The following is a 19,714-nucleotide window of genomic DNA, read 5'->3' as shown; positions in this document are numbered from 1 at the left end:
AAAAAGGCATAAAGAAATGAATCATTTATCAAAAAAGACGTGCGGTAAGTTTCTGGAACAACTTGGGCAAGTCCTAACGGCACCCAAGTCTGCATGATTAGGTTTTGAAGACCAATAACAGACGAGAAACAGAAGTAATGGTGAAGAAGACTCGATGAGGCGAGTCAGTTCCCGCTATTATTTCCTATCTAACAAACCGGTTTGTTAGGTAGCAAAAACGTTTGATAAGAAAGGAGAGTACCTGAACCTGATTTTCAAATACTTACTACTCACCTGACCCTTGCATGTCCTAAAATGAGATAATATGCAGTTATATATTGTGACACAATAAATGGACTAAAAGGGGCTAATAAATTAGAATGACGCAAATGGACCAGTGTCCAAAGTATGTCACGATCCAGTCTATGCAATTGCGACGTCATGAGCATTCGTCCAGATTTAACAGAAAAGTGGACAATTGGTAATTTGATGCCATGGGAAGAAGTATAAATTACAAGCATAAAGAAAGAAAGCACACTTGCCTTCCACCTGCTGTGTTTTAAGACGTAGTTTATTCATTACAATGCATTTTGTAAATCACTCGCTAAATGACTCAAATTATAGAAAATGGGGACGATTACAGCTAAAATGGGACCATGGTCCATTATATAAGTCTAGTATACAATAAACCTGTATGCATCCGCACACATATATACATAAATATTAACGAACCTGTATGTGTGTATATATGTATGTATGTTTGTATATAAATACAGGTACAGGTGTTAGGCGGCTAATAATCTATCGTACTAACTTGCATATTTATTTTCCTTCAGTAATCTCAGATATTTCCAAAATTGTCTCTCCTTTAACGCAACCACAATTCATGTGCTCAATTTGCCTTCATGGAAAAAATAAATTATATTTATTAAGGCTTATCTGGGATAATGACCACCTTGAGTATCCTTCCGACAGAGCTAATTTTCAGGTTAGATAATAATTCCCGTATAAATCAGGTTAAACAAAATACATCATAAAGCACATCAGTTATTTTTAGATTCTTGTATTCAAATCTCATCACTGGGTAGCTATAAAGAGTTCCACTTAAAGTTTCCAGCCACATTTATGTCCTAGAGATCTTTGAATATGTAATGCACTGCTTTCTTTTCAAGTCTACTAATAAGACATATCAGAAAATATCACTCGAACGAGAAACTGGCGAGATGTTTTATATATATTCAGAATAATGATATAAAACATTATGTAATGTGAGAAGAAACCTATGGCACAAATCTGCTTTCATATACTCTCAGACCTTCTGAAATAAGCATCAGGTGATATATTCCACTAGATATATAGACGGTTGGATATCAAATGGAAAGGTACAAAGAAAATCTTTTTTCATAACACTTTCTCAGAAGTGGAAAACTGTCTCTGGGCAACGCAATTTATTAGCCACAAAGTTGCTGATCAAAGCTCACTCCGCCTTTTCTTGAGCGTAATTAAAACGTTGCCTGAGGTGGATATCCTTTGCAAAGAAGTTCAAGGGCTATAGAATATCAAAGTCGTTATCAAACATTTATTTTACACATTCAGATTATCTCTCTCTCTCTCTCTCTCTCTCTCTCTCTCTCTCTCTCTCTCTCTCTCTCTACGTTGAAATACTCTTCGTTTTCTATAAAAAAAAAATAGGAATATGATGAGGGGAAAAAATTCATTAATATCGTAATGAATACGAAGATTCCCGAGATATGCGTGCAAGGAAATATAATCTTAAATACAACTACTTGAATCCTCTGTTGCTTTCCATGAAGTTTTAATGTTTTACGAATGTAACCCTGACATCGGTTATTAATTTGGGGATTGATTTCAGAATGAAAAATTAACCTCTTTATGAAACTCGGTGTTCGTTCCCTTGATGTTATATCCTTCAGTAAGGTAAACTGAATTATTGACACCTCTGCATGGAGTAGGGTACAATTCTTTCGCTTAAGCGTCATCAATTGATTTAAGTTTAAAGGCATCAGCTGACTTGGCCAGAAAAGATTGCAGTTGGACAAATCGTTTCCACAAGACTTAATTAGGAAAAGATGTCAATGGAAGTGCAAAGCTTTAGGGCAAAATTGGAGCTGGGAAAGTTATAGGGTTTGTTTTCCCAGCACCACAGCAATTCTGCCCTAAAGCTTTGTACTTCAGGATTTCATTCGAAAGCCATCCCCATTTCAAGGAAAGCATCAGAGGAATTCACCTAGTTGCATTTAAAATTGTATTCCCCTGTAAGCATATCTTAGGAATCTTCGTATTCATTACGACATCAAAGAATTTCCCCCCCTTATGATTTTCCTATTTTTATAGAAAACGAGGAGTTTCAACGTAAAGAGAGAGAGAGAGAGAGAGAGAGAGAGAGAGAGAGAGACTGTTGTATAGGCTTTTCAAATATGAAGTATGAACTCCCTTCACAATAACTTTAAAATAAAAACATAAAAGTATTATTAAAACAGAGGAGGATCTTGTTTATTGGAGAGGCTACTTCAAAGCGGAAAATATTCGAGGGAATTTCCCTCAGGTTGAATTTTCTGTTCTGTATTATGGTGAAAAGGCTTTAGTTGCCTTCTGCTTGAAATGATTACTAATATGTATTCGTAAATATAACTTTCGTGTTGTTTTTTTCATAAATGCTGTGCCATAAAATAAACTTGCTCATCTGTCCAGCTGTCAAAAAAATATTTATTTGAACAGATACACACGGGCATATATATATATATATATATATATATATATATATATATATATATATATATATATATATATATATATATATATATATATATTATTATATATATTATCTTATATAGGATATATATATTTATATATTATATTATATATTTTTTTGTTTTTTTTTTTTTTTTTTTTTTTTTTTTTTTAGTGCTATATAATATTTTCATATGACACGGAATTTATATATATGAACTTAAATTAGTAATCATTTCAAGCAGGAGGTAGCTAAGCCTTTTTCACGATAATGCCAGAACAGAAGAATCATCATGAGGGAAACGCCCTCGAATTCTTTTTGCTTTGAAGTAGCCTATCCTACAAAGAAGATCCTCCTCGGTTTTAATAAACCTTTTATGCCTTTATTTTAAAGTTTGTGAAGAGAGTTCATACTACTTATTTGAAAGCCTATACAGCCGTGTTTCCTCGTAATTAATAGAGATGTTTTCCTTGTCCCTCAGAATGGCTTCCTTAGGTGAGGTCATTTATGTTTTTAGTCAACTTCATTGCTATGAGGTAATTTCCCGATGCATTACCGATGACGTTGAAAGATAATAATTTCTAAATATTCAAAGACGGCTATAATTAAAAGCGGTTTTCTCATAATACACATGTATCTGATATATAAGAATGAATGTTTGTATGTTTACTTATAAGTTGGTTTGTATAATTTTGCACAATAGAAATCTGAACCGCTTGACCGTTCTAGGCAAAATTTGGCATGCGGCCAGTATTGGACGCAACTTACATAATAGAGTAAGTTTCAAACCCTACCCCAGTCCCTTTGTAACTGTGATAAATAAACAGAGTTTATCATACCTCATTTCATGTACTCGAGACCTTAGGAATGCATAATTGAAAATGCTTTTCAGTCACCACAGTATTACCTGGAGAAAGAGACCGACAGCACAGTAATACATGGTTAAAGGGGACACAAAGCATAGTAATAATTGGATAAAGGGACAGTCGCCACAGTAATACCTGGATAAAACGGACAGGCAGAATACTAATATCTGGTTAAAGGTGACAAACAGCACAGTAATACCTGGTTTAAGAGACAGTCATCACAGTAATACCTAGATAAAAGGGACAGACAGAACAGTAATACCAGGGTGAAATGGAACAGTCATCACAGTAATTTCTGGATAAAAACGACATTCATAATAATAATTCCTGGTTAAAATGGACATTCAGCACAGTAATACCTAGATGAGAGGGACAGGCACATAAGTGATACCTGTCAGTTGACCCATGACTGTTTGGAGGGTGAACATTCACATGAAAAGATGAACTGTCAGTTGCACCATCAACACAAACCCCTCCACCTCTCCCTTCTCATTCATACCTCCCCCTTCCCTCTTCCTTCCCCTCCCCTTTCCTTTTTCTCTCCCCCTAAAAGAAGAATGTCATTCAGAGTTTTCTTGCGTTAAGTTAAGTATTTTTGATTAACGGCTCTCCTAGGGCTGGCCCGAAGTATTAGATATTTTACGAAGCTACGAACCAATTAGTGGCCTAGCAACGGGACCTACAGCTTATTGTGGGGTCCGAACCACATTGTGTAGAGAAATTGATTTCTAATCCAGAAACAAATTCCTCTGACAATTTTCTTGTATACTCGACTAGTGTGTGTGTATATATATATATATATATATTATTATATAATCTCTAATATATATGTATATATATATATATATATATGAATAACTTGATCACGAAGTATATAAAACGTGATGCTATGTATAAAATAAAGGTTTTTTGCCACGAAGGAAAAAATGAAAAAGCGAGATAGCAGAGTACTTTCGGTCCTATTCGGACCCTTTACTGAGGCACTGATTTTACAAAGAACACCATAGTCAAAAGAAGGCTTAATATACAAAATGACACTACCAGATTAGCCATAAGGGCGATTTTCACTCTACAGAGAAGAGGATCGCCATAGGCTAGCCACACCTTGAAGGACGCATGCAGTAAACAGTGGTTCTCTTCCAAAAAACAGTACATTTTGAAAAAAAAAACGGGAGCATATCAATTCAATATCATGAATTTTTACACAAATTTTCCTTTTCCCAACAAAAATTATTATTAATGAAAAGACGAAAGAAAATATAAATATATATATATATATATATATATATATATATATATATATATATATATATATATATATATATATATCGAGATATGAACTTATAGCGTCTCTGTTGGCTGATTGATAGCGTCACTGACTGTCCTGATTTCGTCCCCGTCCACTTGGACGGTGGTTCGATCCCATGGGGGAACGAAACTTATTATCAATTAAAAAATTCCCCTTCGGTACATATATGAAAAAATATATCATTTGGGAGGTAAAGTGAATTTAGATATTAAAGGACATTTGTAGCTTGAATTGATATATAAATGGATCACGGTTCGATGTATAATAATATTCATAACAAAAGGCTATGTGCTGTCAAACGCTCGAATAGGCCAACATGGTAGACGGGGTTTCATATCGATTCTAATTACGAAAGCCCCACCCAGATCGAGGTGATTTGTAAGGTCAGAATCGATATGAACTCATAGCGTCTCTGTTGGCTGATTGGATAGCGTCACTGACTGTCCTGATTTCGTCCCCGTCCACTTGGACGGTGGTTCGATCCCATGGGGGGACGAAATTATTATCAATTAAAAAATTCCCCTTCGGTACATATATGAAAATATATCATTTGGGAGGTAAAGTGAATTTAGATATTAAAGGACATATGTAGCTGAAGAATTGATAAATATAAATGGATCACGGTCGATGTGATAATTCATTTCATAACAAAAGGCTACGTGCTGTCAATGCTCGAATTGGCCAACATGGTAGATGGGGTTTCATATCGATTCTAATTACGAAAGCACCCAGATTGAGGGTGATTTGTAAGGTCAGAATCGATATGAACTTATAGCGTCTCTGTTGGCTGATTGGATAGCGTCACTGACTGTCCTGATTTCGTCCCCGTCCACTTGGACGGTGGTTCGATCCCATGGGGGGACAAAATTATTATCAATTAAAAAATTCCCCTTCAGTACATATATGAAAATATATCATTTGGGAGGTAAAGTGAATTTAGATATTAAAGGACATTTGTAGCTTGAATTGATATATAAATGGATCACGGTTCGTTCGATGTGATAATTATTCATATAGTTAACAGGCCAAAGATCAGTACATCAGAGGATAGTATGTTTGTCAAATCGTAAGCTGGCTGGAATATAAGACCTCCCAGCTTAAGACCTTGCACATCCGCAGGGTAGAAGAGGTCAGGAGTGATCTGTCCAGTCGTCCTAAGTTGTTGGTGCTCTAGACAAGGCATTAGTGATGATGTTCTTATTTCCTTTCACATGGTGGATGGTCAGCTGATACGGTTGAAGCACTAGGGACTATCTCATAAGTCGTTGGTTATGATTTTTTATTTTATGATGGAACTGGAGGGGATTGTGGTTAGTGAATACTTCAAGAGTATTCCTTTGGTCTTTAATACAGCAGGCAAACTTCTGTAGGGCCAATATCAGGGTGAGACATTCTTTTTCAATAACACTGTATGCTTTCTGGTGTTTCTCCAACTTGGCTGAATGGTATCATACATGATGGAGGGTTGCTAAGTTGTCATCTCGCTGCATTAGTATTGCACCTACTCCTTGATCGCTGGCATCGATGCAAAGTAGAAACGGCTTCTCCATGTTAGATGTATAGGGAGTGGGTCTGCTAGAGAGAAAAGCCTTAAGTTGTTGGAAGGTCCTTTTACATCTCTCTGTCCGTTCAAAAGGTTTCTTGGAGCTGGTGAGTATCGTAAGAGGAGATGCTACTGCAGAGAAGTTAGGACAGAAACACCGGTAGAGGCCACACATTCCCAGGAAGCGTTCTAGTTCCCTTCTAGTTGTAGGGTGAGGGAAACTGAGAATGGCTTCTACATTTGCTTCCTTTGGCCAAATTTGTTCTTAACCTACCACATGTCCGAGGTAAGTCACAGTGCCCAGGCCGAAATTTGATTTAGATAGATTGATGGTAAATCCATTTACCACCAGCCATTGCAGAAGACTTGATAGATGTTCTAGATGCATACTCCAAGTGTCTGAAATTATTCAAATATCATCCTCTTAGATAAACACATGTCCCTTCTAGATCTATCTCTAATAATAAAATTCACGAGTCTTTGAAATGTTGCTGGCACTGAATTTAGCTCAAAAGGCATGCACGTGTAATGAAATAGGTCATCAGGAGTGACAAAAGCTGATATTTTTTTAGAATTTTCAGTAAGTAAAATCTGATGATAGCCTCTCTGCAAGTCTATTCAAATTTAGCATGGCCAACAGAGTCTAAGTTTCTATTAAAGGTAGGGGGTAAGAGTCAGGGATAGTTAAAGCATTAAGGTTCCTGTAGTCTGTGCTGAGTCTAAAGTGTCCTCCCATCTTTGGAGCGAGAAGACATGGTGATGCCCATGGACTACAGCTGTGCTTTGCTAGGCTATTCTCCAGCAGAAAGTTGACTTCATCTCTCATGACTTTCCTCTTTGCTGGATTTAGACAATAAAGTGACTGTTTAATAGGAAGAGTATCTGGTCTTAGACGATATGTTATGTTCTATAATTTTGCATATCCCTATAGCATCACTTGACACATTGGGAAATTGTTTGATTAGGTTTGTTAAGTCACTTCTCTGACAGGGTGATAAATGTGGTCGTGACCCCTCAAGATTTTCTAATATTGTGCTGTTGGTCGTAGTAGGGTTAGAGACTGACTCATTCAGTACATCAAGTTGTTGGTTATTTGAACCAGCCTCGTCTGATGTTGTCTTTACGTATTTTTTAAGCAGGTTTTTGTGATTTTTTTTTCCTTTTATCTGGAGTAAAAATTAAATGATTATTAGATTCTAATTTCTCAATTACTGTATAAAGGACCTTCATATTTAGGAGAGAGGTGACACAGGTATTGGGAAAAATACTAACCCTTGCTGATTTATCAAAGTGGACTTTTTTGGATTTTTGGCTCTTAGTGAAATATTCTTTAGTTATCTGCCTTACTATAGGTAACTTATCTTTCCAGTTGTTCATATATGTCTGTACATTTACTTTGGAGGATTCTAATTCTGAGCAATCCATTAGACAACAATCTTTTGCGACTTTTAGGGGACCCCTGATCTCTCGACCATAGAGGAACTCAAAAGGAGAAAATCCCAAATATTCTTGTTTACATTCCCAATAGCAAACAGTAAGAAATTAAGTCCTTCATCCCAATCATGTGAACTTTCTAAACAATAATCGTTTAAATATGGATTTAAGTGTCAGATGGAATCTTTCTATAGCTTCTTGAGACTTGGGGCGGTATACAGAGGAGTTTACAGCAAATACTTTTAGTTCTTTGAATACAGTTTTAAAAAGATCAGAAGTGAAATTAGTTCCTTGGTCAGATTGTAAAACCTTAAGAATACCATAATGTGAGAATATATGAATCAGTAACTAGGTTTTTAGCAGAAATATTCTTAAAGGGGAAAGCTACTGAGAATCTGGTAGAGGTGCACATGATAGTAAAGATGTATTTATTGCCTTGACAGGTGGGAGGATGAGGACCAACACAATCTATCAGAACTTTCTCAAAGGGCTCTTCTAAGGCAAGGATAGGAATGAGGGGAACAGTAGGAATAGGTTGGTTGGGTTTCCCTTCAACTGGCAAATATGACAGGATTTTATGGACTTTCTCATTCTTTGCCAAAATGTGAGGTTGAAGCTTTTAAAATGTTCTCCTAATACCTAGATGTTTATTGAGACCATCGTGTGCAAAGGGAATAACTTTACAAAAAACGACCACAATATTCTTAGAAACCTAGCAAAAGACAAAAATATAATAACCACTTGTCCAGACAATGACCAAGGCACAGTAATTCTTGATAGGTCCAGCTATGTACAGAAAATTAACGACATCTTATTTGACAACTCGAAATTGGACCTTTACAACACTACTAATTCTAAGACAAAATTAACAGATTCCTTATGACACTTAAACAAAACAAAGTAATAGATGACAATACTTATCAAGACCTCTTGATGACTGGATCTACATACGGAGTTATTTATGGGCTGCCCAAAATACATAAGGATGAAATTCCCCTTAGACCCCAATCCTCGCTCCATTAATACTTCCAGCTATAAAATAGCCAAGTTCCTTGTCCAATTGCTTCAGCCCCATACCAGCAATATGACATCCTTCAAAGATTTTTTCATGGTTCCAAATTTTTTAATGGTTAGCTTTTATGTAGAATCACTGTTCACAAATGTTCCTGTAGCTGAGAGTTTAGACATAATTTTAATGAAGTTATTTCTTATTGATAATTACTATTTTAATCAATTTAGTAAGGCTCACTTAAAGCCACTTCTAGAATTGGCTGTGATGGACATGGTCTTCGTTTTTGATGATACTGTTTTTATACAGACAGAGGGGATGGCAATGGGCAGTCCTTTGGGACCAACCTTTGCCAACATTTTTGTGAACTCCCTTGAGGAGCAAGCTACAGATGCATGTCATGATTTTCGTCCTCTCTTTTATAAACGTTACATTGATGATACTTTTTGCCCTTTTTAGATATTGACTACCATGCTGAAATCGTTTTTGGAACATTTAAATGCACACACCCAGGACACTAAATCACCATTGATTATTGAAACCCATAATTTTCTCCCCTCCTTGATGTCAAGGTAACTAAGGATGAAATTGGTTTCCATGCAGGTATTTATAGGAATAACACTTTTACTGGTCTTAGCACGAATTTGTATAGTTCGCGTTTTTACAATTCTCAGATGAATTCCTTGTCCACTCTCCTTCATTGAGCCATTAACATAGAGTTCAATTTGGTCCTTGTTTCATGATGAAGTGATTATCCTCAATGATTATTTTAAGAATAATTACTACCCGCCAGTGATTTTCCATAGAGCTCTCAACAAATTACTTAATTTGAAACTTAACTTTAGTCCATAGTGTTTTTACATGAAAAAAGATTTCGGAAAAATGTATCGGGCTATTCAACAAACAAGTACCCACTCTTAATCTTAAGTTAATCCCAATAAACCCATGAACCATCGGATCTCTTGCATGTCAAGGACAGGATTATCCCCTATTTACTTTCTGGTGTTATTTATAAAAATTGTCCTTGGCACTTACATCGGTTTTACCGGAGGTCTGCTTAAAAGTCCCGAATCTTCCTCTCATTTAGGAGTTCCGTTTTAGAACTGGCTGTCGACTATCTAATCCCGAACAGTCCAATATAAGAAATCGCTGCAATTTTTAAGACACACATAAATGCTAAGGGCTTTAGTATTGTGGGGGGGAACCCAATATGTAGAAGAGTTAGCCATACTTGAATCTATTATGATCAAATTAACTGTCAATACCCTTAATCAACAATCAACCTCTCCCCAGGTATTCATCGCTTAAAGTACCTGCTGTAATTGTTTATGCTCACTCTCTCGCTGCATTGAATTTCTCTGTCGGTTTGCATTACACTACTGGTGTGGGTGTCTTTTTTTTTATATTTTTAGAATTTTTAAATGTTTTTTTAATATCTTTTAAGTGTTTTTAAAGTTGTCTTTTAAAAATGGCTTTTAACATGGTGTTAACAAGTATATAAAGTGTATACCTCTTACTGTTTATACACAATTACTGTTTGGGTTCATCGCTTTTTAATCCTGGAAGATGTACTCTTAACTTCTCGGATTCTTTGCTCTTCTTTGGATACGATTGTCACTACAAAGCCTGAAGATCCAAGTTCAAAGAGATATGAAGAATTGTGATGTCCGGTACGTGGTCAGGTCGGCAACGTGACCTCTTTTTTTGATTATGGGACCTGGGTTCGTTTCCCGATGCCTTTGAACTTGGATCTTTAGACTTTGCAGGGCAAGCGCATCCAAAAAAAGAGCAAATAATCGAGAAATTAAGAGGGCAGTGTGTATAACAGTTGCATATGTATCTGGTAGTAAAAAAGTGACCAGTAAGATCCTACATGTATATGTATATGTATATGTATATAGCTAGATAGATAGGTTCTGTGAGTACTGGCATATGTAACAGTTGTGTTTACTTCTTAACTTCTTGGTATCCTTTCACTCCGAAGCCACAAATAAAGAGACGCCGTCTCCCTTGGTGGGATTCGAACGCAGGGACGACCATGTTGGGGTCGACATAAATCTTTCTTCAACCTGCAAAGATATGTCTCTTTCCGCTCTATCGTGCTTGGTTTTTTTCTTATATTTTTTGTTCAAGACATATTTTGCTGTAGACTTAACTTCACCTTAAAGTTTCAGAGGTTACTGCTTTTTAGGCTGAAATATATCTTCAAACAAGAGAGCGATTTTCCATTATGAATTTATAAAATAAGTGTAATTACCTATCATAAATTACTAACAAGAAAAAAAAAGAAGGTGAATAAGCATTCTTATTAATTTCAATTTCATTATACTGTATACAATAAAAACGCACGGGTAATTTTAAAAGTTCTTCATTTTGTAGTTAATCTAGTTTATTTTATAAAATCTTAATATAAGGGGGAGCTAAGCCTCGCATTTTAATCAACTGTAACGCTTCTACTGTTGAGAAGAGAGAGAGAAGAGAGAGAGAGAGAGAGAGAGAGAGAGAGAGAGAGAGAGAAGCTGCAGCAGCAGGGTGACTCGAAAAATAATTTTATTTTTTATGAAAAAGGAATGTGTTTGATCGTCATATCTCGGTGCACAACTTTTTTTAATTTAAGGAAATAATGTTTAATTGCAGTATTTGATATTTCGTTCCCAGAAAAGCTCAGAGAAAATGACATCACCCCATTTGCTTTCAAGAATATTTTGCAAGCTATAACCATATATATCAGTATTTCTCAGTTGAGTCAGGTTATTCCCCAGACAAAGTGAATTTGATACCTCTGGGATAATTGTGTCCTCATATTTATTATTAATTAAGCCCAACAAGAATTGATGACTTAGTAATGAGTTATCACACTCGGCCCCCTACCTCTTTATACAATCTCTCTCTCTCTCTCTCTCTCTCCTCTCTCCTTCTCCCCTCTCTCTCTCGCTCTCTCCCTCTCCTCTCCTCTCTCTCTCTTCCTCTCTCTCTCTCTGAACTGGAATGAGGACGATTTAGGAAATTAACTTGAAATGGGCAGGTCGTCCCTCTCTAGCATTGGTAATTTAATCAGACTTATGGTTTACTAATCGTAAGAAGAATACGAATTATCCATGTGAAGGACTGGCGGGAATGGAGAGTTACGTATTCAAATTTTGATTAAAATGGTGTCAATCCGTACTTTGTTCTATGGATTAGTGTGTGCTGGGCAGAAATATATTTTATTATGCATTTTATCCTTCCTAAAAATTTATTATTTTGAAACGGTGGCCTACATAAAATAGTTATTTTCGTATTAATGATCCTTTTATTATGTGCTGAAAGAAGCTTTATACTGTTCCCATATTTTGGAAACGAAGCGTAGGCACATTTTGCATAATTTTTCTTTGCTAAAATTACACGTATATTATAAACGAGCTTCTTCCATATATGCTGTCATTGTACTTTTTGAAGAAAGCAGATTATATAGCTCGAGAAATTGGGAATTATTTAGATCTAGCCATATCCTTGAGGCGAATGGCATGAGATAGTAACCGTCATCAAACCTTTGAGTTCCTAACTCCTCACACAGTTCCTTATGTGGCTTCGTTGTTGTAATAACTTTGGCCCTTATACTAATTGAAGATCAACAGGGTAGAGATAGCATAAAACCCAGAAATAATTAAAACACAAAGTTAGGAAGAAAATCCGTTGGAAGTCATGATCGGGTCAAACCTCAGACAAAAATAATTTAGTTTTATTTAGTCCAGAAGAACAACACGTGACGTCACATAAAAAATTGACATACAGTATAGAGGGGAGATTCTAATGTACTGGTGATCGGAGACAAGGTTTTGTCAATTCACTTTTTTTTATTATTGAATATGAGTAGTATATATACCTAAAATCAATATTAAAAAAAAAATAAAACCACTTTTTTTAAGAAAATCTGTACGAGACTTGTCTTTATGATGTAGGGTCCATTTTCCATTATTGGCAGATGGGGAAATTTACAATCCAATCCAGAGGCCTTCATAAAAAGTGGAAAGAATGGGTAAAAATTCTTGCTTAGCAACACTCTCTCTCTCTCTCTCTCTCTCTCTCTCTCTCTCTCTCTCTCTCTCTCTCTCTCTCTCTCATGCTATGAAAAAAATAATGAAATCCCAATACAAAACGGAGAATCTAATTTAAGAAACATAAGCCTGTATTCCTGATGTACTGTTTCTAGATTTCTAGATATACATTACTTGACATGACATCTTACACTAGCGACAGGTATTACCGATATCACGGTCATTCTATAAGATAAGCTTCTTACACTACACTACACATTTCGTTGATTTGTTTATGGAAGGTGCAATCACCTTAATTGCAAATATGACCTATCCAGCAAAGGTATTTGATTAATACCAATACTCTACAGTAATTACCCTTTCTTCCAAGTCGTTTTTAAACGCTAGTGAAGCTTTAATTGCTTTAATTACTGTGTTTAAAGAGAGAGAGAGAGAGAGAGAGAGAGAGAGAGAGAGAGAGAGAGAGAGAGGAACTGATTAGTGGTGTAGGGGAAGGAACGGACCGGGGTGAGCAGAGGGTTGATGGACATTAGCAAGAGAAAGTATTCTCTAAAATTATAAATTGTGCTTCTATTCCAACAAACTATAATAATAAGAGTGGAATAACTGTAGCAACCTATAATTTCGAACAGTATCCTTTGCTGGCTCCTAATTGTACGTATATACGAATTAAGACGATGAAAAACTCAGAATCCGTTCAGTATATACATCGCGAGAAGAAATCGCTAATGTCTGCTTGGATAGATGAACAGACTGATGTATGGAGTCTTTCCTACCCTTCAAGCGTTTTTTCCTTGCTTCTACTGAAATAGGAGACCCGTTGTCCTGAAAGTTCTGAACGGAAAACAAAGTTTTTTTCATTCAACATTTCACTGAAAGATTATAATTCTCCATTTTTTTGTGGACGAGCGATATCGAAAATCGTAACCAGATTCATTTCACTTTATGACATATTATTCTCGGGTCTTAATTCCCTTGTCGATTTGCTCGGTTTAAGACCTTATTAATCAGCATATCATTCATTGTAATATTGCCCCGATCATATATTTTTCATTGTGTATGTAAAGTTTGGAAATATGTGTGATCACATTTTCGTTTTAGTTGAGACGAGGGCGGGAAGCACTCCACACTTTTATTTGTTTTTATTTCACTGCTTTGAAATTATACGATCAGTGTAGATTATATCTCAGAGAATTTATATGTACCAGGCTTGTAAAACTGAATAGTTGCATACGCAAGGAAACAAATAACTGTATTTACACCCCCCAACACAGGCAATGTATGTATGCATGTATGTATGTATGAATGTATATATATATATGTATATATATATATATATATATAACTATATATAATAATATATATATATATGTATATAATTAATAAAAAATATAGTATCATATATATATATATATATATATATATTATTAGTTATCGACTGAACGCTGCTAAAACAGGAATCTCAATTAATGAGCAACCAGAAGATATAATACAACCTAAAATGGCGCCAAGTAATAATTTGTAGATTTCATATTGAGCTTCGAGAACTATTTTATATAAATAGAATCCTTGATATGAATCATTTTGCCTGTATTACAATGAAACCCATTAGCTTATTATGGACAATGGGCGTGGATATGATTATGTTGCGCACCTTCTTTCCAAGATAACAGGTACAATGTTAGTAAAGTCAAGGGAGAAAAGTGTGATAACCTATAATACTCATCTAATAACGAAAAAGGAAACGAACAGTTATTATTTACAATTATTCAGTTACAAACGTGTTCTTTAAACGCTAGCGAAAAATTTACATAGTAGGGTTAATTGGACATTTATTTATGAATATTCTTCTTTTATGTAAACACCCTTGCATTTGTGTATTTGCTCATTGAGCTCTTAGAAGAGAGATTTGCTATCAAGTCTAGTCTCTATAAATACTAAATGCCTAGTAATCGGCATAAATTTTGATGCCATTCCGATAGCATGTATCATTTCGCTTTACGTGTGTTAAACCTAAAAGTCTTTCGAAGTAGAAAGAAAGTCACAGATTACCTTCATATTTATTGTGACAGCGGTTTGATGGTCATCTAAGCGCACGACTTTCATAACTGAGAGATGTGAAAGAATTACTCTTACAAGTGTAAAGAGATTTCTCATTTTAATTACAGAATTTTTCCCTTCAATTCTAAGTTAAGATTCAGTGACAATTGTTACACTTTCGCAATTACCCCGAACAGGATTTGCATCTTGAATTAATCTCGCGATTGCTTCCTAATGAAAAACGAAAGGAAAGTCCTTATACAAGATACAGAGAGAGAGAGAGAGAGAGAGAGAGAGAGAGAGAGACGATTGGCGGGTTGCTGGTGAATCCTCGGTTAATGTAATTAAAGTCGAGCGTCTAGTATAACGTTCGATGGGTAATAACATGATTGACCAGAGACGACACTTGCTGGCGAAGGACAGCTTTTTATCTTCTCTTACAAATAATGTCTGACACTGGAAAAAAGCAAAAGAAATTTTTTGACAATTGATTATCAACGGCGGAAAACGCAAATTTTCTGTAGCGGCTGATTCTAACCTCATTTTTTTTTCGTTTTTATGGAAGATATTCCAAGCCAGACCCTGCGTTGAAGAAGGCTTATGTATTTACATGAAGTTTCCATTTGTGAATTTCCATCGATGAAGGAAATCAATGATAAAAAAGGGGAAATTAAGATTAGTCATGAAAATAGGGTTAAGAAAATTAAATACTGGTTTCACCTTGTGGGCGGCTGATTGTAAAAAAAAAAAAAATCAATATCTTGAGCATTTATACGCAGCGAACGTGTGTTGTATTAGTCCAGCTTTAACAACACGATTAGCGTAATGAACCAATGATAAGAAATATTTAAGATTTTTTTTAAGAATTATATTGGAAATGCAGCAGGTAGCTTTTGCAAACATGATGATGGGTCAAAATTTAGTCGCAAAATCAACAGAGAAGTTCATCCATGCCTTAAATTAGGAATCATGTATTAGATAATTTCACTGGCGTTCATGAATGATAGAAGAACTACAGAAGACCTCAAGCAATGGATTAGGTAAAAAGTATATATATATATATATATATATATATATATATAAATATATATATATATTTATATATATATATATATATATATATATATATATATATATATATATATAGATATATATAGTTAAAACAATCAAAAAAAGATCTCATAAACTCGGGCCAAGTTTGTTTACATTTTGGTATTTACGACGACCAACGCAACGTTCGCTGATTCCCGGAGGTAGATCTTAAATTTAAATTTAAACAGTCTCAAAATAACAAAACTCAGAATTATATCTTTAGGAGGTAATTTTACTATTGAAGGTAAATGTATGTTTGTATTCAGTGACTCAAACAATCTTCTAGCTCTAACAGGCTAAGGTGGTGAATGATTGCTTATAAATACATCTTTAATTCATATAATTATTATTTTTTTTTTTTTTTTTTGTTTTTTTTTTTTGAGAATCACTTGTCTGCATTCTCAGGGCACTCTTCATTGTTACTACTCTCTGTGCAGAGACAGTGGCATCTTGTAAATATGAGGTTCGTGATGATCTAAAGCCTCCTGAACATATTCTAAGGCATTCCTTGAGAATTGGATCCAACGTTTTCAGCGCTGGTTCCGATACTGAGCGATATATTTAGCTTCCATAAATAATGATAGACAACACTGTTGGTTTATACAGTCTAGTTAGGATATATCTATCGGCTCCCCAGTTATTGTTTGATAGTTTTTTTAGTTTAATTTAATATTCATTAATCTTTGGGTTTCATGTACTATATGTGGTCTTTCCATTGTATGTGGATTTGCCCAATTGGTATGATATGATTATGATTTTGAGATCTATTTCTTCGCTTTTTTTTTCATTTTTTATATTTTATATAAAACATGATTCTTTGAATCTTATTTTATGTAGGATAATTTAGAGCCTACAGATTAGGTCCATTCATTTATTTGCATTACTGGGATCTTTTCCAGGTTTAGGAATGGGAATTATTATAGTTTTATGCCAATCATCTGGAAATAAACTTCTAATCAATGAATGATTATGAAACTGTAAAAGATATGTCTTTGCCAAAGGTGCTAAGTGGCAGATCATCTCAGAACAAATATTGGCACCTCCAGGAGCAGATTTACTGTTGTTCAGCAGAGCATATTCCAAATCTTCATTAAATTTTCTATTATACAATTTCTATTGTTTCAAGATTTAATGTTATCAGTTTAATACCATTTGTCTTTGTGCAGAAGTGTTAACTGAATTTTGATCACTACTTACATTTGCAAGTTTTCTCTTGGTATATTATTTCTTTTGGATCAAGTATTCTCTTTCTTTCTTTTAATATGGCATGTGTAGGTGGTTAACAAGAGTGCAATTTACTCTCCTGAACCTTTCCCATATTTTTTGTATGGGAGTATTATTAGAGAGACCTGTTACATGGCTCCTTCGTGAAATTATTTTTCCTTGAATTACTCTGTTTGTAATTTTGCAGATATTTTGTTGTATAGGGGTTTTAATTTATAAATTTATAGTATACGACAGTAATTTTTTAAGACTTCCATCTAATATCGGTAATGTTTTCTTTTTTATTTTATCAACTTTTTTATTCAAACGATCTAATCGTCTCCTTGTTGAGTGTTTTATTTCAATTAATTCTATCAACATATCAGACCACCATGGAACTTTGTGTGTTTTGTTGTAAGAGGTTTTGATTTTGGTATGGTTTTATCAGCAGCATTTTTAATGAAATTAAAAAAAATTATTATTAACATTGTGATCTTTTATATACTCAAATGGTGGGCTAGTCGTAGTGTGCAGTTCATATAGCTGCCAATCTGCTTTATAGATGTTATAGAGTGACACGCTTGGCAGGATTATTTTATAATAATAAAATTGATATTGTTAAATGATCACTGGTGTGCAAGTCATCAACTATATTCCAATCTAATCTGGATACTGTACTTGTCACACACAGTTAAGTCTACTGAGGAAAATGTTCCATGTGGTTTTGAATATGTGATGATTTCATCATCGTTTTTACAGCACATGCCATTTGAATCCATGAATTCTTCAATTTTACTTCCTTCTCTATTTGAGGTTGTACAATTACAGTCCCATTAAAATTACCTACTGTTAGCCTTGGTCCCTTGGCATTGTTTAGTAAATCGCCAAGTGTATCAGTTTCATAATTTTTATTAGGTTGGTTGTATAAATTATAAATGACATGATTTTTTTAATTCACATTTCAATACTTGATATTTGCAAATCAGTTAATTTTACAGTTACTTTGTCATAACATAGTCTGTTATGCATATATGTCGCAGTACGTAAATTTCCTTCTTCCTCTCTAGATGTTGTAAACATATCAGCATTGGTTAAAATTCTTTTAGTAATTTTTGTATTTCTCCCAAATGTAATCTGGTCTGCAGACCATTTACTGTTCATTGTTTAATTTGATTATTGAAAATATTACATTAGAGTGTTATTATATTTGTTGTTACCATTTGCATTTTTTTTCCAAGATTTTATCACAACTTTATTTGCCTTCCTTCATAACACATTAGGCGTCCAATGGCCGTACAGCTTTTTCATGGGGTCTAAAATAGTAGTTCCTTTATATCTGTATTTTATAAAATTTCTTATGGTATTTGTTAAACTGTCTTTTGTTACGTTCTTTTGCACAATTCAATGAAACATTCATTACATTGACATGTGATTTCATTTATCATTCTTTTTCCGTTCACTCTTGCTGCACCAGTTATTGATAATTGAATAATCTCTTCTCCCTTCACATAATCCTTTTTGTCTATGGTTTGTTCCTTTGCTATTTCTTCAATGGCCTGGAGGTAAAGGTATATTCTTATTTTGTTTTTTTTTTTTTTTTGGTTTAATTTCTTTCTTGTGGTCTTTTGTCCTTAGTTCTGCAGTACATGAATTATCTCTTGTCGTACATTCCCCTTAACATCTTCGCATGAATTTGAAAAACAAAAAATATATCCATATTAGCATTTGTGTTCATTTCTTGGTCCTTTGCTATTTTAGTTTCTTCCTGCCGTGTAGTATTTATTCCTTGAAAGATTAAAAAAAAAAAAAAAACTTATCAGGGGTTTTGTTACCTTCATCTATTACCATTTTTGTTTCATAGTTTGATCTTATTTATAGTAGAATTGGTGCGTTTTTCCAGTGGGATCATGCATTCTCTTAACTTTCAATTCCAGTTTGGCCTCTTTTCTTTTTTTAGGTATTACTATTCTCACCTGCAGTCATTTAATTCTGTCTTTTATATTATAATACATGCATTCCTTAGTCCTTGCATGGTGATTTTGGCTCACGGGACGGCTCCAATTTATGGTATGTTCGTTAAATCTGCAGTTCTCGTATGCTAGTTTTCTTTTTAAGTCCGTACTTACTACAGTTTTTGGCTCCCATAGTATAGTTTTGGAACATGTCTTATTTCTTTGTTTGGCACATCGTTTTAATTTTCAAGGGTATTCTTATATTTTTGCTAACCTGAATAATTGTCTATTACTTTATCTATGCGTTGCGTTATAGATAATTCACAGTACTGAACGTTAGTAGACCACTTTTTAAGGGAATTTAATAACATTCTTTTCAAGTTTGTTCGTTATTATTATCAGGAAGTACTATGGTACTCATACACTGTTCATACCATCAGATATTTATATATATGTTCACTTGAGAAACGGACAATAAAAATATCTGCTTTAACATGA

At 34.5% G+C, this 19,714-nt stretch overlaps 1 protein-coding gene across 1 annotated transcript in view; it reads left to right on the top strand.

Annotated features, from left to right (window-relative positions):
• The first annotated feature begins 420 nt into the window (after positions 1 to 420).
• Positions 421 to 19,714, top strand: part of LOC135213322 (uncharacterized) — a 48,835-nt gene continuing 29,541 nt past the window's right edge. The window contains exon 1 of the mRNA XM_064247303.1: positions 421 to 460. Coding sequence (XP_064103373.1) covers positions 421 to 460 — 40 coding nt within the window. The remainder of the gene's footprint in view (positions 461 to 19,714) is intronic.

Source organism: Macrobrachium nipponense, chromosome 42 (assembly GCF_015104395.2).
Source record: "Macrobrachium nipponense isolate FS-2020 chromosome 42, ASM1510439v2, whole genome shotgun sequence".
NCBI lineage: Eukaryota > Metazoa > Arthropoda > Malacostraca > Decapoda > Palaemonidae > Macrobrachium > Macrobrachium nipponense.
The sequence above is the reverse complement of the archived record's forward strand: the minus strand, read 5'-3'. Positions and strand labels throughout refer to the sequence as shown.